The sequence below is a fragment of the Schistocerca piceifrons genome, chromosome 7 (assembly GCF_021461385.2).
Source record: "Schistocerca piceifrons isolate TAMUIC-IGC-003096 chromosome 7, iqSchPice1.1, whole genome shotgun sequence".
NCBI lineage: Eukaryota > Metazoa > Arthropoda > Insecta > Orthoptera > Acrididae > Schistocerca > Schistocerca piceifrons.
The window spans coordinates 332,990,499-333,013,423 of NC_060144.1; the positions used below are offsets into that span (position 1 = coordinate 332,990,499).

Below are 22,925 nucleotides of genomic sequence, written 5' to 3' on the forward strand. Positions count from 1 at the left end.
GAAGAATTGCTGAATATCCATCACCCATGTATGGTAATGCTTTTATATGGACACAAAAATTTCCAATTCTCATACTAAAAGTAAGTAGTGTCATGCCTAAGAATTACATGATATTGTCACCGACTCCATGCAGACAAAAGTCTCCTCCTGCCTGCGAGGTGCAGACTGATGACTGATACGTGCCCACCAATTTCCACCAGAAATTTATGTTCCTTGCCTGCCACAAAGCGTGCCAGTAACGTTCTGTCTGTGCTTCTGTTTGTGCCCACCAACATTTGAAACATTCTCATTTGTATTTTACTGTGGCTTTCCATTGACAGTGTTTTTGCTGCCTTTAATTTCCACAGCTCTGCGCTTGATGTTGAACTCTCGAACTCGTCCACACTTATATCTTTCAGGTTGCCAACATTGCTTCACTACATGATCTTTACACTCACGTTATAATGCTTTAACTCTGAAGTGAGGACACAGTGGTCTGTACATACTCTTCTGGCGATGTCAGTGTCTTCCAATTGCGTAGTAACCCTAAGATCCGCTGCCAAGTCTCCAGAATTTTCCACCCTCACCGTACATGATATCTCATTAGGGATACCACATAGAAAAACATCCTCATCCATATTTTTGTCTTCTAGCACCAAGACTCTTATCGACTTCTACATTTTGCGTCACTTGGTATGTCTGTGCATTTATATTTCAGATCCTACCTAAAAGGCTTCCATTGATTTCTTATGCTTTTACGTTAAAGTACTCAATTTTTCTTGGAACAACCTTGTGCTATTTTACTTCCGATAATGCTGTGATAAGCCATCAATTTACTATTGGAATGTATCCAGTGTACTAAGAACTCCATGGTACAACACGTATGTTTTAGCTCTCCTGTCAATCATAAATTAGCCACACAGAGAAAAGTCTCATCTCACCAACCACACTCTGTGGCAGCAGTCCTCACAATGCCAGAAAAAGGCATTGTTGAGGTAGGTGCCAATGGATCAAGAGGAGGAGGAGAGGGTACACACAACTGTCTTAGCTTCCACTTATACTAATTTGCAATTGCTGAACCACAGCTTGTAAATGCTTCAGCCTGCTCACACAGCACCTCTTTCTCCAGCTATTGTTGAGAATTCAAACCTGACAATACCTGCAGCTGCTCTGTCAAAGTGGCAGAAGTCTCTCCCGTAGTAGCAGCACATGCGCCTGGAGTTTTGTGTAATCTAAAACTGCCATTCACAACAACAGACAAGTACAAATAGAGAAATTGTACTAAAAACACACAAACAAGTATTCACTAATCCTTTTACTGTATAATTGCCCAACACCGCTCAGAAAATTCGTGTACCAAATGCCCAAATCCTCTAAAATTACTACATGCTGCTGGCACAGCCTTGGTACCTGCCAGTTCATGCCCTGACAGGTTACAGACCTTACAGTACAGTGACGTTAAATACATTTCCATGACATTCTCTCTAAATAATGACAAGTTAATTGACTCCGCCAATTCAACAAATGACCACCGTCAAGGTGCTGTTGATGTCTGTGCGACTTGACATGGTAAAGCCAGACACACACAGATACTAAAAAGGCCATCAACAGAGAAAATGTTCACTCACCACACCACATCGCGTCGATACTGCCAGACGATTGCCATTTCCGTAGGCATTCTTCCAATGTCATCGAAGTCCTGAGGTGGCAGTGAATTCTGACAGCAGTGTTGTGACCCGAGGAGCTGGGTTCGCTTCGTGTACAGGAGGCTGAGCAGGGAATGTGGGAGAGTGGTCCACAACAGGTCTGTTTAGGAGACGGCTAGGGGGGCAAGAGTGTTCACTCTCGCTTGCCGTCGGAAGTGAGTGCTCACTGTAAAATGAGGCAGTGAGATCTCATTACGTAGTGGGGAGGATGCACTACCTTCAAAGGAACGACTATAGACTCAGTGTAGCCTTACACAAACACATACCGAGCGTCTCTCCTAAGATTCTCAGGTGCATTCTCGCCAGTGCTTCAGCAGATATTTGAAATTTCGTTTTAGCGACATTTAGCTGAAGTCAGCCCAAACAAATACTGCTCATCACATCTTTTATACGACACCCATTGTTGGTACAAAATGTCTGTGTATTTCCCATTTCAAACAAAATTATTATTAAAGTTGAATCTTGTGTGTCCCTTTGGTAGAGCATTACCAAATTAGTCTAGTGTGTTATTTTTTTATTGAAATGTGTTAACAGGAACAATAAAACACACAGAATAATCAGTACTCCAGCTGCGCAGCTGCGACAGCAGCGCTTCCGCATGGTAGCAGCACCCTAGAGCAGTGATGTCGCTGCTGGAGTACTGATTATTCTGTGTGCTTTACTGTCTATGTTAATTCACATCCATAAAAGGAATATTGCACTAGACTGGTTTGGAACCACTCTATTGAGTGGGTGTGTAAAATTCCAGTTTAAAAATAATTTGGTTTGTAACTGGAAACAAAACAATGTTTCCCATCCATGGAGGATGTTCCCATCGAAAACATGATAAGCAATATTTGTCTGGGCTGATTCAGCTGCGTGCTGCAAAAAAGAAATTACAAATACATGCTAAAACACCAGGGAAAATGCACCTAACGACTCTTAGGAGAGATACCTATATACTTCTGGTGCAGGGCTTAAATGGAGAATAGCTGTTTTTAAATCTATCAAAAGTAGCACGATGGCTGGGTGAGGAACTTCAAAGTAAATGTCAGACACATCAGTGTGGGTCATTCCATGCCAAGTCGTCTAGAGGCTCCCACACGACCCTCATGGATTTTGATGAAATTTTGTATGAACATTCGCACCTGTTCTCAGTGAACACTGGTAAAGTTTCAGTTTCAGGAATTCAATACTTTCGGAGATACAGTCACTTGTTTAAGGTCATAGCACAGCTTTCTATACTGCGTCCTTGAATTTTCAGCAACTTTGAGATGAGATATCTCTGTAAGTATTTGCATGAAAGAAACAAAACTTGGCCATCTTATACAACTTTTAGGGCTCTTTAAAGCAAAATATCAAGAAAAGAATTTCTGAGCAATTTTCATATAGATAATTTGAAGCAAATTTGGGCGAAAAAATAGCTGTTTAAAAAAAATGCAAATTTAGTTTTTTATATCTCCAAAAGTAATTGTGGGATGTACATGAAACTTTGCACACCATAACTCACAAACACAAGGTCTTAGAATATAAAATTTCATTCTCCTATTGCTTTCCATTATTTCACAAATCTAGGGTGAAGTTGACGATTTTTCAAAAAGTGCTAAAAATGGGTATTTCTAGTCAAATTTTTCAAAACAGTGTTTTCTTCACACACTTCTAAACTATGGTCATTAGAAAGAGCATATTCTAAACTATCTATAAAAGAGGATTTGGTTTTGCGATGCAAGCATGTAAGGCCCTGCAAAGTAGCATCATCAAAGAGGCGCACTGGAAGTTTGAACACATTTTTCTGCCACTCAAATTGTACCCAAAAGCTTTTATTTTGCCTTATACATGTTTATTAATGTCTGGGATAAGTGAAATAATAAGTCCTGATGAATAGGACCTAGCTTAAGTCCAAATAGCAAAAGAATAAAAATAGAAACAATGTTATTTCTTAATTGTCACCCCCCCCCCCACTCTCTCTCTCTCTCTCTCTCTCTCTCTCTCTCTCTCTCTCTCTCTCACACACACACACACACACACACACACACACACACACACACACACACACACACACACACACACACACACAATTATTATTAAGAATGAATGTAAATCGTAAAATTTATTTGCATAATCATCTAATTATTAGTTGCCTGTTTAATGAACAACACCAGCTTACTGATGGAAAAGAAGTGTATAATTGAGTTGCTATGGTCCATGGTGGCTTAACCACTGCTAGTTTCACTTCACCTGAGAAAACCAGCATTCCCATTGCCATAGGGGCCATGCCCGATAGCTTAGCAACAACAGTCACTGGTGAGTTTCTTTACCACATGATCTCAAGCCTGATAGGTTTTCTTTACACAGGTTCCCAAGCCTGATAGTAAAATTATTTAAGTGCCCTGTGTAAAATTAGAAGGCACTCTTGGGTTCCTTAGATTGTTTCCTCTAACCTATTTCAATTTTTGATATGCTACATTAATTTTCTGATGAATATCAAGAGGAATGGTGTATTGCCGGCCAGACAAATTTACTGATGGAGCTGGAATAACTGCAATAATGTGGTGTTCCGGAACCCAGCACTTGTCACTTCTTGGTGGCCAATAAAATGAATTTGCTGGACCATGTGGGTGCATAAAGTTTATTAATGCATCCCTTTGCTCTATGGAGGTCTCACAGATATTCCCAATCCACCACACGTTTTCATAGATGCATGCAACATATTGTCCTGGTTGGAGAGCAGACATTAATGTGCCTCCTTCATTACTGTGACCCATTTTAGCTAGAAAAGATGAACAATCATTTGAAACTCTGCTGACCTGAATTGTTGTTTCATCAATAGGTAAAAAGTGATGATTTTCTCTAGTGCCTGCTACAGTTTGTCCAAGTTTAAACCTCTCTTCTTGTGACACAATATTTTTTTCAATTTCATCTTTACTGACGAAAACAAATTTAATCCCATTAATGTTTTCAGAGCAGAAGTGAAACAGATCTAGGGGGGTAAGAATTTGTCCATTAAGTGGCCGTTGCAAGCTTGCTCTTGCTGCTAACCGCTTTGTTGTACCTCCAATCCCATCACAAGGTGATTTCCTGTGACTAGTAGCAAAAAAATTCCATTTGGCTGTCATTCCAAAATCACTCTTATGATAGCACAAATTTAGGAAATTCTTGAAATTTTTATATTAAGCACTGGAACCATCACTGAAATAATGAATGTGGGATATCTGTGCAAACCGTGCTTTCATATATTTGATGAGCTCCTTGATAAAAATGTGAACTGTAATAGTGTCATGCCGCAAACAATCACTGATATTACGGATCCTACTTTCTCATTTTGACGAAAGTAGATAACAAATGGATGAATTGTTGCTTGACTATTGTCCCAGTGGAAGCCTTGCACAGCATCCTGAATGATAAAAGAATAATTTTCTGCAAAATCCATTAGGACAACAAGCTCTTCGTCTTTCAGATGACATTTAAGGCTTTTAAGATCCAAGTTTTGATGCTTGGCAATGTAATGATGGCATGACAGACTCCATATTTTATTTTTTACGTCTTCAATAAATTCATCCACTACCATCCAGTGTGGCCCAATCGGTATGTATCCATTGCTTAAACACAATAACTTCCTGTGGCTCATGATCTAGGAAGTAGCTGAGAATTTCAGATGCTATAGCTTTGGGCCCAATACACCTTTCACAGTGATGTAGCATGCACTGTTTAGAGTTCAAACTGCAAACTGCCTTGCTGAGAATCTCCTTATAATTTTCACGTATACCAGCTCCGCTAAGCATAAGCTTAACATTTTGGTGAATTGCACAGACGCAAACTGCATGCATTCCAGCTGATACTACTGTTACACACCATTTGGGTCTAAGTTCACAAAACTTTGAGAATCCTATTTCTGGACCATTTATATTCTTATAGATAACATACATTTCCCGTAAATTGCAAAGTAACAAACTTTTCTGCATGTATGTCTTTCTATCTAAAAGACTAACTGAAATGCTATCTTTTTTTCCAGGGCACACCCTACTATACTCATCATCTTCAAAAAAATTTCGCTCTCTACTAGCAACTTCTGCTGGTAATTTCCTGCTTTGCCTATTTTCGGGAAGTGCCAGAATGCCCTTCTCTGCCTTAAGCTTCCTAGCATTCTTCACCATTCTTTCGGAGACACCGAACTGAGCTGCTGTTTGTCTGACTGTCCAACTTACAGGTGCCAAGGTTAAAATTTGCATCTGTTCTTTATGAATTGCATTCTGCATCTTGGCTTTCAGTTCAGTCAGCAAATGTGCATAGTCAGCACAGTTTCCACATTCCTTAATTTCACTAGCATCTTCAGTTTGTCGGTTTACTCCTATTGCATTTACAATTCTGTTTTTAATCACATTTTGAGCCTTTTGAATTTTCTTCTTCACATATTGGGACGTATCTCTGTAGCTTATTGTTCTCTTCAGGGGTGAAATACCGATAGACAATAAGCTACTATTTAATTCTTCTTTTGGTGTAAAGTCCTCATCAGAATGTGATGATGAGGCTGATAAAGCTTCGTCCAAGTGTTTATTTAAGGTAGTCCTGCAAGCCGGACAAATTTTCTGACCTGGCTTTATGTTATTAACGAGCTGCTTCTTGAACATATCAGAAGCCTTATTAGCTGTTTCAGTATCAAGAGTGCGAATTCCTGCCTTAACATTATGATTCACCTTTTCCCAAAGGGATTGAAGCTTTTTTTAACCTCTCATATTGTGTCAGTAACAGGGCTTCATGGTGTAGGCAAACTTGAGAGGTATTGTCCTGCTTTGCTTCAGAACGTCGGACCAACAACTCTTTTTCCTCATCACTAAAATCCGCAAACCATTTTAAAGCAGCTTTTTTGGCAAAGAAAGTGACATGACACTTTGTTCCTTGCCAAATTGAGCAAGAAGGTATGCTGTTCCCTTCTGCATCCATCTCTTATCAGTAACTAAATAATGTATTTGGCCTCTAAGTGCAAATTATAATCTGCTTAAATTTCAGACAAATTGCTACTGAATGAAATTATACACAATGTATAATACCAATGAAAAAAAATCTAATAAGAGATATATGCTATGAAAGACACAATCAAAGCACTTTTTGTAAATTAGATTACAAACTTTTATGGTCTTACGAATCACTTAACAAGCCACACTCAGTCAAGAGAACCCACTCACTATGCTGCAAACACACCATTGAAATACTGATTGTTCAAACAAGGCTCACAATAATGAAACAGTCTGATTGTTAAAGTAATTGTTGCCATTATATTTTCTATAAACAGTGAATCTTGTGAATTTTCTCTGTGAAACTAGTGGTTATGTATGTACCAAGGTAGTAGGCTACATTTAAATGTGATTACATACAAAATTAAAACTCTTAGATGTTTAACCAACCAATTTCACATGTTTCCCTAATAACTTTAAGACAAAAATTCACATGTTACAACACCTAGGTATTAAAATATCTGCAATATTGATTGGAAACTTTTCACGTCCAACTCTCTCGCGGATTGTAAAATTGTTACTCTATGTTTTATTTATTCTCTTTGTAACAACACATTTACGAAAAGAGTTACGTGAAATACTTTTAGCAATGCTGTGCTTTGCTTTTCTTTATCATCATTACCTTTTAGCGGAATAAAATGTATATATGGAAGTCTTATTGTTCTGTATCTGGCCTACAATTTAAGGAACGATTTTTCATAACTGCAACTCATGCTAAGAATCAATATATCTTCCCTACTTCATAGTGATTAAAAGTTGAAATTACTTTGTTATGAACACTGATGTTACAGTTCGTGTGATCGTTCAAAAACACAAGTTCGCAGTGGATTTTATTTCTCGTTAAAATGCTATTTCATACCACGACTAGCCCAAGAACATGAGACTCTCATTAAAAAATACGTTGTCACTATAAAGTTTGCCAGATCAGAACGGAGCACAGCAAGATTCCTATCAGATTCTGAAGGTACATTAAATTTTTTGCACTGTAAATTATATCCTATCAGCAGCCCGCGTCAATCTGCAACACATCATAAAATCTGCTGATCTTCACTGCCAGTCTGGGAGCTAAAAGAAATAATATTATTTTTACTATTATATTACCGCTTCCTTGCGGTATGCTCGACTATATTGTAAGTCGTTTAAATACGCCGCGGCAGCGGCTCTTCGTTCTCCACGCAGCTCAGCACCACAGATAATATTTATATAACTGAAAAATGTCTCAGCAGGATGGGATAATATGCAAGCAAGCTTAACAATAAATAATACAAGTTTTCATTTAAGCACCTCTATTAAAACCTTTAAATATCTCAGTGATTACAGACCTTTGTGAATTCACACGTAATGGCGTACATTGCTTAGTCTCGACAAAAGAATGCTACACTAGCGTTCGCTACTACGACACAGGATATCTTACTCGTTCGACTCCCAGATGAAGAAGACAAAGAAATTGCTATTCGTCACGTATTATATACTAGTTACTTATTTTACTCTTTATTCGACATTTATCGTCTGTGGCGGTTTCATTACTCGCCGACGCAGATATTCTCAAAAATAAATAATAAAAAAAAAATACATAATTTTATACAATAACACAATATGATACATATAATTTTCTCGTTACTACATAATATGTTGTTTTTGTTTCTTACTAGACGTTACAATGCCCCCTGGCAGCAATTGACTAACGTTAAGAATGTTCGGCAATATGCTGCCACTAACGTCTGTTTGGTTATTGTCTGTTACCTTGGTTAGAACATTCACTTTAAACTTCTTAGTTCTTTTACACTGTAGGTTTAATTACACTTTTTATACTGTTCTTACACTTTGCGAGGTGACCATAAACCTAGTCCCAGGGTCATTACATTTATTTGGCTCCCCCATTCGGGCTACGTGCGATCAGAAAACCTGGGAAAACTGCGCCGGAGCCATGGTCATCTCGTCTGGTTTGTTTTAATACCCAGTTTGATCACAAAAAGTTCAGATTCTATCCAATGTTCACATATAACAAAGGCTATTTGTGAGAGCATGTTAAACCTTTAGTCTCTTTGTTACCCATATAATATTTGTGTTTTGGATTGTAATGAAAGTCACTTATTACACATTTTTACAGTAGTATCATGAATCGTCCTTGCATTTACTCGCAACAATTGGTTTAAAATGTCTAGCATTCATGCGAGTATACTTCATTAACATGACGAAAACATATTATATCTATATATCACTGAACCAATGAATACTTTGGGTCCGTATTGAATAACTCAAGAAAAAAAAAAAATGTTTGTCACGTCATTTCGTGTCCACTAAACCCTATTCATGTTAGTGCATTAAACACCTATTTGATAGTTCATTTGAATGACAACAATGTTGTACGGAGCTGGCGGCGCGAAGCAATTGTTGAGTAGCGTCGTCTGGAACGCCGCGTGCCGACGGCCGCTGGGTTCGACAACCGGCTCTCAGTAACAGCGACGTCGTGCTGACGTGGCGCCCAAGCAGTCGCGAATCGCGGCGAACCATTCGCCGATGTCGGCGAGTGGCAGTGGTTTACCGCGACCGGCTGGCTGGCGGCACGGCACTCGTCTCGGCTTCTCCGCATGGCTCCCCGTTGTAGCGCATGAAACAAACATTCCACAACGGTGTACTGTCTTTAAGGACACAGATTACTAGCTGTGGAAGAAGATGCAACTTGTTAAAAGCGTTTATTGTTCAGTAAGCCGTCGCTTCACTGGTATGCACAGGATGGTTTGGCGTGATAACAGGTTTCTTGTGGCATTGTGACACTGGTATTCAAGGTTCGTCACACGCACATTGTACTACACATTTTCACTCACTCCACGGTTGGTACACTGCCAGAGCGTCTTTCAACACGTGAAAATGTTTCGTAACACACATACTAAATGTCCCCGTCGAGCGATGTTCGTTTAACTCGACTCCGAACGGATCAATAACTACTGTTTTTATACACTGTCTATTGTTCGTTGAGCACTGCACTAGGACAGTCTGTCACTCAACACTAGACTTATCGACGTATATATTGGTGCAGATACAACAGTCATTCTCTGTCCCTGCTACACACAATATTCCGTCCTTTCCTCCATTGTTTATGCACACAGTTTATTTTTTAATACCTTTTAACTGTTCTTCGCATACTCACTCTCATCTACATGGCGTCTATTTGTTTTTACCTTATCACAACACACTTTTCATATTGTTACTAGGCGTATACAGCCCTTTTGTAAAAATTTTTTTAATTTTCTTATCAGTGTAGCTTGCCTGGTTATCACCCATCTATCAAACAGATTTTACCATGTGCATGACAGCTTGACTTGGGCATATTGATCAATAAATACTTCATTTAGCACTGGCATTATTTTTAATAATTTTTCCTATATGGCTACAGTGTAGGTTCCACATTGGTTGACTTAATTCGCGTATCGCGTAATGAATATTCAAGGGCGTGTACCAAGTACACAGGCTTCAATTGAAGCATTGTTATATACAAAGCGGATTTTCCACGGAACGGGCTTGTTTTTTGATTAGCTTATGCTCCAGTGTCGTTCTCATATCACTACTGGCAGCAAACATCACATAATTGTTGCATATTACAGAGTCCATGTTTGGCTAGTCAAGACTCTCTCTCTCAGGGTTCCTTATCCTAATACAATTACAACAGTTACCTTACTATATTAGATTGCATCATTAATTGCACTTACATACTACACATAGAAAATGGTTCAAGAAATTAATCCTTTGTATAATGATTCAAGAAATTAATCCTCACTTTATCAACAAAAAGATTGTTCGTTGCTTAATGAGCCTATAATTTTTAAATGGCTCTAATTGTCTGTAAACAAAATCTTTCCTGTGTAAGCTATTGCCTACTTTCTGAATCCACTTCCTCCAAGTTTCATTACACACAAATTTCTTTCTTAATACTAACATACTTATATTCTAAAACACAATTAAAATCTTCTTACAACTATTACTCTTTGTATGTGATATGTCACTGAATAAATAACTTCACATCTTTACGTGGATACAATCCTTTGATCTTCCCCGTATGGGGATGTGCTAACAATTAGCTACATTCGTGTGGCACGCTTATTACTTCAAAAGGCCCTGAATATAGCAATTGCCACTTACTATTCTGTTTTAAGGTGGCTGAGGATTTAGCGTGGTTACGAATAAGTACTAGATCTCCTACATTATATTTCTGTTCGTTAGTTACACCTCGGTCGTACTTCCTTTTCCTCTTTGCCGCACAGCTGGTTAGTCTGTTCCATATCTTTTTCATCTTTTCCTCCCTTGTTTCTGCCTTGACTGGTAGTCTCGGCAAAGGCATGAGCCATTCATTCGGTGTCTCACTAAATCCCTTCAATATCTCTACCGGTGGATAGCTTGTACGTGAATGGGGTGTTAAATTGTGTATTTCTACAAATTTCGGTATTAGCCCTGGCCATTTTGTATGTTGGTTCCCTATGTAGATTCTAAGGAACTTATTCAATTCTCTGAATATTCTTTCAACTAGACTGGCTTCGGCATGGAATCGGGATACCAGAATATGCTGTATATTTTGTTCCCGTAGGTAAATTTTCCAAGTTCGACCCGTGAAATAAGAAGCATTATCAGTCGTTATGGCTTCGGGTTTTCCCACTTGGGGCAAGTATTCTTGACTGATCCGCCTGACCATGGTTTTGGCAGTAGCTGATTTTATGCAATAAATTGGCAAGTATTTGGAAAAAATATCGTACATGGCCAGTACATATTTCATACCTCCTCTGGCCATGGGATAAGGACCGGCTACATCCACAGATACTATTTGAAGCGGCCTGAGTGGAACTATGGGATGTAATTCAAACTTAGTGGATCTATTATAATGTTTTGCTTTTTGACATATCACGCAAGTTCTAACTGTTGCCTGAATCTGGTGTTTCATACGGGGAAAGCAGCAGTATCTCGCCAGGATCTCTGCACACTTTCCAATCCCTGCATGGCCCCATGCCAAGTGCGTGTGCCATATCATAACTTTTACCGACTGGTTAGGTATACATACTGCCCAGCAGTCTTCTTTCGTATTAAGTTTATGATACAAAATATGGTTCACTATTTTAAAACCTTGCTCACCTCTATTGTTAACACTATCTTCAATATTATTAATGATTTTTTTCCACATCGGATCTGCCCTTTGTAATTCGCACATGTTTTTACATATATATAAAAAATCCTTCATGTAAGTATTGACACGCACTAACAGCACTTTATACTCCGCGGATTGCTCTAACATTTCTGCTAAATCCGGTAATCCTACCGGCAGTCGCGACAGAGCATCCGCTATTACGTTATCTTGGCCTTTTATGTACATAATCTTTATCCGGTATTCTTGTAAGACAAGCATCCATCTCCTCAGTCTGGTATGGAATAGTTTGCATGACATCAAAAAACTTAACGCCTGGTGGTCACTATACACTTTAACCTCCTTCCCTTGTAAATAATAATTAAACTTTTTCACAGCCCAGACTACTGCAAGTGCTTCCAGTTCGGTTGCCGAGTAGGCTCTCTCGCAGCTAGTTAAAGTCCTACTGGCGAAGCCGATAATCTTTATTGTTGTCGGGTCGTTTCCTTCCTCCCACTGAAATAAGCACGCTCCCAGGCCATAGGAACATGAATCCGTCGCAAGACAAAAATCTTTTGACAGATCTGGGTGCTGCAAAATATTTGCATTCAGTAGGGCGGTTTTAATCGCTTCAAAAGCTTGTTGACATTTGTCAGTCCAAACCCACTGCACACTTTTTCGTAGCAGATTTAGTAGCGACGCGTCATTTAACAACTGATTGGGCACGAACCTTCTGAAAAAAGACGTGAGCCCAAGGAACGCTTTCAATTGCCTCTTAGTGCGGGGGCTTGGAAATTCTCGGATCGCCTCTAGTTTTTTGTTGTCTGGACGTATACCAAGTGGTGTAATAAGATGGCCTAAAAATTTAATTTTATTTCGCCCAAATTTTGACTTTTCTAGGTTTGCTGTCACACCTGCTTGCTTAAATCTCTCTAGTACTCTACGCAACAATTCCATATGTTCGTCCCAAGTAGCAGTAGCGATTACCAGATCATCAACATATACAGTGATTTTTTCTAATAAGTCTGGACCCAGTACCGTATCTAGTGCAGTAATAAACACTCCAGCACTCACATTCAATCCGAAGGGAAGTACCTTGAATTGGTAACTCCGCCCTCCGAATATGAAAGCTGTGTACTTCCTGGATTCCGGTGTAAGGGGAATTTGCCAATATGAACTTTTCAGATCGACCGAGGTCAAGTACTGTGCTCCATGAAATTGTTGTATCTGCTCATCTAAATTCTCAGGGCGAGTCCGGACAGGTATGATAATTTTGTTAATGTCCCTCGCATCTAACACTAGCCTGATTTTTCCATTGGCTTTCGCCACTGCTACAAGAGGACTACTGTATGGAGAGAAGGAGGGCTCAATGATATCCCAATCTAACATCTTCCGAATCTCTTTAGCTACTAATTCCCTCCTCGACCAAGGGATGGAGTAAGTCGCGCGACAGTATGTTTTGTGGGGCATCACCTCTATGTGATAGTGGTACCCTTTGACTATTCCTGGTCGGTCGGTAAATACCATAGTGTATTCCGATAGCAGCTGCGTCAACTGTTGCTTTTGTTTATCGCTTAAACCTTCAGATTCCTGCACTTTGGTTTGAAATGCCTCAATATTTGTTTCAAAATTTCGATCCTCTAAATTCGGGTAATAGAGGTCTGCTGCATGTGACAAATCATCAAGGTGTAGTACCCAAGGGTTCCTACCCTTGATATTGATTCGATTACAACACGGCACAAGTACCTCCTTCGATTTCATCATAGATAACTCAATCCTCCTACCCCTATTAACTATGCTTAATTTCCCCAAGGAGAGGTCGACCAATGCATCCCTCTCACGGAGAAAATCTACTCCCAGAATGCAGGCCACCTTCAATCCTTTAACCACGAGGAACGAGCTCACTATGGCTTCGCCCTCCTTACAAATCTCCACCTGCACCTGGTACTTAACTGATTGGCTCTGTGCACCAATGGCTCCAGACACCTTACAATTATTAACCGGGAAAGTCGGAATGCTATGTCCTTTTCCCAGTGCCTTAAATAACTCCATACTCATTACACTTACTGAGGCACCTGTGTCGATGATTATATTCACTGCAACATCATTGATTTTCGCTTCGATAATAGCTTGCACATTTTCGTTATTATCTTTCTTACATTCGTGTGGTTCGTTCAGTAGATCTTTATCCATACTGACACCATCGTTGTATCGCAGCATACGTATCCCAGGTATATTATTATCACTCGTGTTGCTCTCACTCCATCCCTCGGCCATCGATGGAGAGCATATCGAGGCCGATTCTAGTTTGTTGGATTAGTTGCTTGTGAAGTACTTGGAAGGCTATTGTCCGCGACCTCCACTATATGTACACTCCGATTTGTCGGCCGCCACGGCTGCGCAATAGGCGCGTTTTGCGGCGGTGGTCTATTGTTGTCATACCGGTCATTACCCTGTCGCTCTGGGCTTCTTCGCTGATTTTGCTGCCAATTTCGATTACTATCACTATAATTGCTCTGCCACTGACCTCGCGCATTTTTCCAGCGGTTGGTCCCTGACATTCCAGATTCGTACCGGTCGTCAAATCGACGCCTTTTGTTATAAGTTGTTTGTCCATACCCGTTCTGGCCTCTACCATTACTACCATTTTGCGAATGTTCTTGCCGCTTGTTACCACCCCCACCATTTCCATGGTTGTGGTTTTGTGCACTACTATTTCTGTCATGTTTACATCCTGACCCATTATTCCGCGAGTGATCACACGCTGAGTTTGCGTCTTCCTGTATCAAGTCTATAGAATCTAGAACAGACAGGAAGTTTTCCATATCGCTTTCTGGTACGTGTATTAATTTCTCTTTGATATGAATGGGTAAATGTGATTTTAGTAGTCTTATTATGTCTCTTGGTGATATAGGCTCGTCCCAGTAGCGTGTTTTGTTTATATATTTTTCAAAATACCGTCTCAAATTCCCCAGACGAGGTGAGTACGGTTCGGGATTATATACTTCTTTTCTTAGCCGCTCTTGTATACAAGGCGACCAATATTTCGATAGAAATGCCCTTTCGAACTGTTCATATGTCATGTAGCTGTCTGCTACTTCTGTAGCCCACAACGCTGCATCACCTTGAATGTACGACATTACGTATTGAATTTTCTGTGTTTCGTTCCACATACTGGGCAAGATATTTTTAAAGCTTTTTATGAATACTACTGGGTGTACTGATTTCCGTTCAGTAGTAAACGTTTGAAATTGTCTATTTTTTATTAAACTTTCTTCCACTAATATTTTTGAACTACATGGTTTTGCTCCTTGGACATATGCTGTGTGCTCCGAACCGAAGTTACAGCTCTTCGCATTATCGACTACAGATTCCCCATGGTTGTATCGCGTATAAGTTTGTGCGTTGCCAAAACCATGGGCTGTTGGCGACAGAGGTTCCTGTTCCAAATGTTTTCTGCTTTGTGCTAAACCCTTCTCCAGGTCGGATATCCGTTTGTTCATATTCACTTGCCACTGCGGAATATCCTCACTGAGTATTTGTTTGATGGTTTGCACGTCGTTCTGTACCTGACTATTCACTGCGGTACTGAACGATTCGGATCCTCTATTTGCTATGGCTGCTTGTACTTTGGAATTAATGTTCTTGTCAATCTCACACTCCTTCACTTCTAGCCATGAGTTGAATTCTGTTTCAATTTTAGTTGCTTGTTCGTTCCACTTCTGCTCTACAAGCTGCGTGGAATCTGTTTCTAGCTTTTCTACTCGATTGGCTAATACACCTATTTCGTCTACCCTGTTAGTGTTTGCTACTTGCAGGTTGTTGACCTGTTCAGTCAGCTCCTGCACGGCCTTAGGTATCGACTCATAATTCTGTTTCATATCTGCAATCTCTTTTTTCATGTTTTCTAACGATTGCACAAGTTGCTGGTCCCGCTCAGCTTGCCGGCGATCTCGCTCAGCTTGCTGGGCAAGGAAACTTTCTGTTAACTGGCGATCTCGCTCAGCTTGCTGGGCAAGGAAACTTTCTGCTAGCCTACGATCTCGCTCAGCTTGCTGGCGGTCTCGCTCGACTTGCTGTTGCGCAAATTCTGCCTGGTAATTCAGCACGCGCTCTAATATAGCCTGAAGCGAATACCCACCAGGCAGATTACCACTCTCTGGTTCCTGCTTTTCTGGTGGTGGTACAACTTCTTTCTCTACATCCCCTTGAGGACTAATGGGCGGTGGCACCACTTCCTGTGCCCCTGCCCCCACATTCTCACATGTTATATCCTCAAAGAGAGTACTAGTACTACTTGAGGTACCCGGTTCCACATCTCCTGCACTAACTAATTGTTGTTCCTCAGTATCCATATTGCTCGGACGTTGACTACGCAACTTAACCATATTCATAAATTGCTTACTAAACCACAAAGTCTGACAGTTTTGCCCCTTGCACACAAAATACGTTAATTTATCTACACTAACTGCACACTAAAATTTACTATCTACCATCAACTTTGTCCTGTCACAAACACTAACATCAAACTACGCACAATATGCACACCACTAGCGAAAAGAGATCACTTCACTGGAGCTCGACTTCTACAAACAGGACAACTACACTGTAGTCTTACCTTTAGTTTATCTTATCTCGGGGTTCGGCTGCCCCCGGATTACGTAGTCGTTACAGCTTCTCAGTACTATCAGGATCGTCTTCTCAGACTCGTTTGCAGTAGTACGTTTTGTTATGAAAGAGTGTTTACACATTCATTAATACATAGCATTGATCATGATATACATACATACATTTATCACTAAATACATATATATCTACACATACATAACAATCAACACTGAAAGAAAAATACATAAAATTTTATATTTGTGGCCACTGCAAATTCGGGCCCCACGTTGGGCGCCAGTTTCACGTCCAACTCTCTCGCGGATTGTAAAATTGTTACTCTATGTTTTATTTATTCTCTTTGTAACAACACATTTACGAAAAGAGTTACGTGAAATACTTTTAGCAATGCTGTGCTTTGCTTTTCTTTATCATCATTACCTTTTAGCGGAATAAAATGTATATATGGAAGTCTTATTGTTCTGTATCTGGCCTACAATTTAAGGAACGATTTTTCGTAACTGCAACTCATGCTAAGAATCAATATATCTTCCCTACTTCATAGTGATTAAAAGTTGAAATTACTTTGTTATGAGCACTGATGTTACAGTCCGTGTGATCGTTCAAAAACACAAGTTCGCAGTGGATTTTATTTCTCGTTAAAATGCTATTTCATACCACGACTAGCCCAAGAACATGAGACTCTCATTAAAAAATACGTTGTCACTATAAAGTTTGCCAGATCAGAACGGAGCACAGCAAGATTCCTATCAGATTCTGAAGGTACATTAAATTATTTGCACTGTAAATTATATCCTATCAGCAGCCCGCGTCAATCTGCAACACATCATAAAATCTGCTGATCTTCACTGCCAGTCTGGGAGCTAAAAGAAATAATATTATTTTTACTATTATATTACCGCTTCCTTGCGGTGTGCTCGACTATATTGTAAGTCGTTTAAATACGCCGCGGCAGCGGCTCTTCGTTCTCCGCGCAGCTCAGCACCACAGATAATATTTATATAACTGAAAAATGTCTCAACAGGATGGGATAATATGCAAGCAAGCTTAACAATAAATAATACAAGTTTTCATTTAAACAACTCTATTAAAACCTTTAAATATCTCAGTGATTACAGACCTTTGTGAATTCACACGTAATGGCGTACATTGCTTAGTCTCGACAAAAGAATGCTACACTAGCGTTCGCTACTACGACACAGGATATCTTACTCATTCGACTCCCAGATGAAGAAGACAAAGAAATTGCTATTCGTCACGTATTATATACTAGTTACTTATTTTAATCTTTGTTCGACAATTATCGTCTGTGGCGGTTTCATTACTCGCCGACGCAGATATTCTCAAAAATAAATAATAAAAAAAAATACATAATTTTATACAATGACACAATATGATACATATAATTTTCTCGTTACTACATAATATGTTGTTTTTGTTTCTTACTAGACGTTACAAACTTTACATCACTTGATGCATGATTCAAGCAAACTGATTCTTTTTTGGAAAAATGTTTTGTACAATTGAATCCAAGAATTAGGTCTCCATTTTCCACTTGTAAATATTTACAATTTTGAGAAGTACAAAAAATATGAAGCTATTATTCATTGAATTCTTTATGATTTTTTTTTAAAATACAAATGAGAAGAGAACACTTACGATAAACGTAGAAGGGCTACTTCTCATAGTTTTCAAGTTTTTCTGACAGTCTCATTGCCTATGTACCAGATCTTTTTATTTCAATTATTCAAGGCACTAATAAACATTTATTAGGCATAACAAAGGTTTCAGGTATAATTTGAGTGCCAGAAAAATGTATTCAAACTTCCAGTGTGCCTCTTTGATGATGCTACTTTTTAGGGCCTTATACGCTTGCGTTGCAAAACCAAATCCTCTTTTATAGATAGTTTAGAATATGCTCGTTCTAATGACCATAGTTTAGAAGAGTTTGGAGAAAACACTTTTTTGAAAAATTTGACTAAAAATACCGTTTTTTAGCACTTTTTGAAAAATCGTCAACTTCACCCTAGATTTGTGAAATAATGGAAAGCAATAGGAGAATGAAATTTTATATTCTAAGACCTTGTGTTTGTGAGTTATGGTGTGCAAAGTTTCAGGTACATCCCACAATTACTTTTGGAGATATAATAAACTAAAGTTTGCATTTTTTTTAAACAGCTATTTTTTCGCCCAAATTTGCTTCAAATTATCTATATGAAAATTGCTCAGAAATCCTTTTCTTAATATTTTGCTTTAAAGAGCCCTAAAAGTTGTATGAGATGGCCAAGTTTTGTTTCTTTCATGCAAATACTTACAGACATATCTCATCTCAAAGTTGCTGAAAATTCAAGGATGCACTATTGGAAGGTGTGCTATGGTTTCAAACAGGTGACTATATCTCTGCAAGTATTGAATTTCTGAAACTGAAGCTTTACCCGTGTACATTGAGAACATGTGTGAATGTTCATACAAAATTTCATCAAAATCCATTATGGTCATGTGGGAACATTTCTCGATATTAGACCACTTGGCACGGAATGGCCCGTATCAGTTTACAACATGTCAGTGCAGACAGAGAAAATTCAGTTTACAGCAACATCACAATACCTTTCTTGCAAAGGATTATCAAAAGTTGGAAAGTGAACAGTGAGAAGCAGAGCTGCAAAAATTGAAAAAAAAGAGCTGTTACGTGATGTACTGAAAGAAAGAAATTGTCATATGGGAGTACAGAAATAAACATCTGAATAAAATTTCCCAAAATTTTCACTATGAAAATATATTTTTGTTTTTAGGAGGGACACTCAACATATGAATCTGCAGTTAGAGCAGTTTAACATACTGCTTTTCTCTTTGCAAGTGTTGCACAGTTTCACTGATTTTCAGTTGATGTTGACAATGTGGAAATTGTGCTACAATTAGAACTTACAGACCTTCACTGTAATGTTGCGTGATAGGTTTCATAACAAAATTAGTATTGTAGACTTATTTTCTTAATGTAAATTTCTACGACTTAACAAATCTGTAGATATGATTATATCAATGTTTCAATCTACATTCTTGTGCGAGCAACATTTTTCTGCAGTGAAGAGAATGAAATCTACCGACAGAAGCTCACTGACTTCAATTTAAAACTTGTCTTAGAATTAACAGTGCCCAAAAAGAGATACCAAACATTGACGCTTTGATGAATAGCAAAATAAATAATATTCAGTGACATCCTATGCTTCCGTATTTAACATGTAAATAAAGTGATAATGAAGTGTGTTTGACAGTTTAAATTTCATCTTAAAATGGCATTCTTCATAAGGGTGCATCAATCATAGGAAAAACCTTTCGTACTTATATGCCTCACATTGTTGACTGCATCAGAATGTTAGAAGAGATGCTTCATGTCACTGTCATTCCTTGTTAATACAACAGCCCAACAAAATAAATTTGCCATGAAATGCATTGATGAGCTACCATGAAGCAATGTATCTCCATAGAACATTACGTTACTGGCTTTAGAATTAAGATTTGTTGCAAAGCTATCTAGTATCAATTCCTCCCTCCTCTCTGTTCCCTTCACCACTACTTTAACCACTACCTGTCACATGAGCCAGCCTGTTGCCCACTGTTTTGCCTTGAGTGTGAGCCAGCTCATATGAGCAGATCATGGAACAGGCCTAGTCTAGAGTATACCCGGAGTCATTTGCAACACAGTGGTGAACGTAACAACATTTATTTGCCAGCATGAATTTACAAAGTTATTAGTTTGTGTCAGTGTATTGGATGGCAGTCAAACATTAGTGTGAGTCACAAAGTAGTGATGATGTGCCCCATCAGTGAGATGTGACGTCTCAGCCACAAGTTGGTGAGTGACGGCCATGTGTGCAGGCAGCAGCATGTGGGCGGGCAGGCACCCGGGCAGACACTGCTCATCCCGAATGTTTCTGTGGTGCACTGGAGCCCTTACATCTCAGTGCTCTTGTAGACAGCCCAAAGTGATTAGGTGATAATAACCGACTCTGTGATCCAGGATTAGGCTCTGGTCATCCACCATGGATTGACCAAGACTGCAGCAGATGTTCACGAGTTGATCAGAGGCACGCAGATGTGCCACATCTTAACCATATGGAGATAAAAGCTTGTAGGTTATCCACAGTTTGCCCTCAGTGGAGAAAGATGGGCAGAAAACCAGTCTTCTCCTCATCTGCGGTGTCGCAGTAGGCAGCAATGACAAACCAAGGCAGTGGTTTGCATCATCTTTGTTGTGTTTCAGTGTTGAAGTCAGCAAGAGGTAGCAGGCAGACCATCATCGATCAGATGGTCATGGTTTCAGTGAAACTTTATAGACCTTCTTTGTCATTGGTTCTTGCGACACGGACAGAATGGCAGCATGACTGGATGTGTGTTTGAGCTCTAAGAGGCTCATTATTTAAATGAGTCGAGGCATGCGTACAACAGAGTTGCTGTTGGTACATTATTGAATTTACCCTTGTTTATTGGCCTCGTTAGCAAGCCTTGCCTCATTGTGGTTGCCAACCAAGGGTTATAGACTGTTGCAGTGGTGCTTGAAGTAATGGGGTGTTACTTAATACTGCCCTGTTACATAGCATTGTGGCATTTGCACATTTACTTCCTGTGCTTGGAGATTCTGTGGTAAAGCTTGCCTGGTGCCTTGTCTTCCACTACATCGGCGATATGCTGTGTTGACATTTTGATTGGCACACTAACCTCGAGCTGACCACTTCAGCTCTTAGCTCACCAGGTAGAACATTTAAAAAATGTAAGCGTTAATAGTGAAATTATTCTGTGGCGCAACAGAATGCTGTTTTCTATTACATGTGTGTATGCGCCACCCATGAGTCTGTGGTAGGTGAGTGGTAGCCTTTCCCTTAGTTTATGTATTGTTCCATTCAGAAATTTGGTGTTAATTTTAGATCTCTTTTATTCTGAGGACCGAAGGTTTTACATTCGTGGAACATGACTACTTGTCGGTAGTTACTTCTGAGTTTTTTCAGCATTGGTCTCATTTAACCCTTGTGTTTTAGTTGGATGTTCTTGTGAACAGTCCGCACCTGTAGCTGAGTGGTCAGTGTGGCTAATTGCCATGCCGCCCCCCCCCCCCCCCCCCCTCTCCCAGTCAGGTTGGAGCTTTTATCTTTTTGGTGCTGGTTGTTGTGTTGTCCTCATCATTATTTAATCGTCATTGATGTGCAAGTAGTTGGTGTGGTGTCAATAAAAAGACTTGCACTAGGCAGTCGAACCACTGCAGATGGGGTCTCACGGCCAAATATCATCATACAATCATTTCATTTTTTGTGAACACTTTATTTACTTCAGTCTAAATATTTGCTTATGATCTGTTACAGTTTCGAACAATTTTGTATCAACTACGCAAATGAACACTTGCAGTACTACTTTAACCAGCACGTCTTCAAATATGAACAAGAAGAATATCGTAAGGAAGGTATTCGATGGACAAATATTGATTTTATGGATAATACAGGTTGTCTTCAGCTCATTGAAGGAAAGCCAAATGGCTTGTTGTGTGTTCTTGATGATCAATGCAAGTAAGTAAGAACAATTTTTTTTGTATTTAAGATTTCATAGTGCATTGTTATGGATTCTTGACTTGATAAATTTTGTGACACAAGAATTGGAAAGGGTTGATATTAAACATTTTTATTGTGATCTATTCCTGAGAGTTCTTTTTATTTACAAAAAAATTTTTTTTGTAGTTTTCCAGGAGCGACTAATGAGACATTGTTACAAAAATTCAATTCCGTTCACAAAGACAACCCATTTTATGAAATACCCCAGCGGAGAGAAGCAGCATTTATTGTAAGGCATTATGCAGGAAAAGTTAAATACCAGGCAAGTACTTTTGGGAATCCAAAATTTTTGCAATGATTTTTCTAAGAAGAATAACAGTAGTGAAAAACACTAATAATAATTAATATGTAATCCCTGTGGCGCCATTGTATTGTATTGGTCTTAATATAAACTGCACCTGAATGTAATCAACACCCTCAATTTTGACCTAAAAAGGGGGGGGGGGGGCTAAGTGGAGAAATATTTGTCATATTACTCACTTACAAAAACTGTTCGCAATATGCTCACTCCTAATCTCATTTTTGAAATGTTTTGATGTGGATTAATTACACGCACAAATCAGCCTCCAGGGCACTGGACATGCGCAGCACATCTTTAATACTTTGGCCCGAGTCTAGTAATGTTGTGAACCATGAAGAGAGAATCACTTCACACATAAGGCTGGTTAATGGTGTTCTAATCTAGCCAGATAGAGTGTGTGTAGGATCCTCATCTTAAAGCCAATCAAAATAGTGTTTTTTGCAAGCAATTTTTCAATGACTTCTCTATGACATCAAGCACCTGCAGTTTGAAGTCCTGAAGTAATGACTATGCCCGTCTTCAATGCAGCAACAATTATGAGGTGACCTTTAAAAGCATCTAAACATACTTACTGAGTAACATACTTGCTCTGTAATTTCAAACAGTATGTAGCCA

At 39.2% G+C, this 22,925-nt stretch overlaps 1 protein-coding gene across 1 annotated transcript in view; it reads left to right on the forward strand.

Annotated features, from left to right (window-relative positions):
- Positions 1-22,925, forward strand: part of LOC124804595 (unconventional myosin-IXa-like) — a 348,200-nt gene that overhangs the window by 109,435 nt on the left and 215,840 nt on the right. The window contains exons 8-9 of the mRNA XM_047264786.1: positions 21,767-21,967; positions 22,136-22,271. Of these exons, the coding sequence (XP_047120742.1) occupies positions 21,767-21,967; positions 22,136-22,271 (337 nt within the window). The remainder of the gene's footprint in view (positions 1-21,766; positions 21,968-22,135; positions 22,272-22,925) is intronic.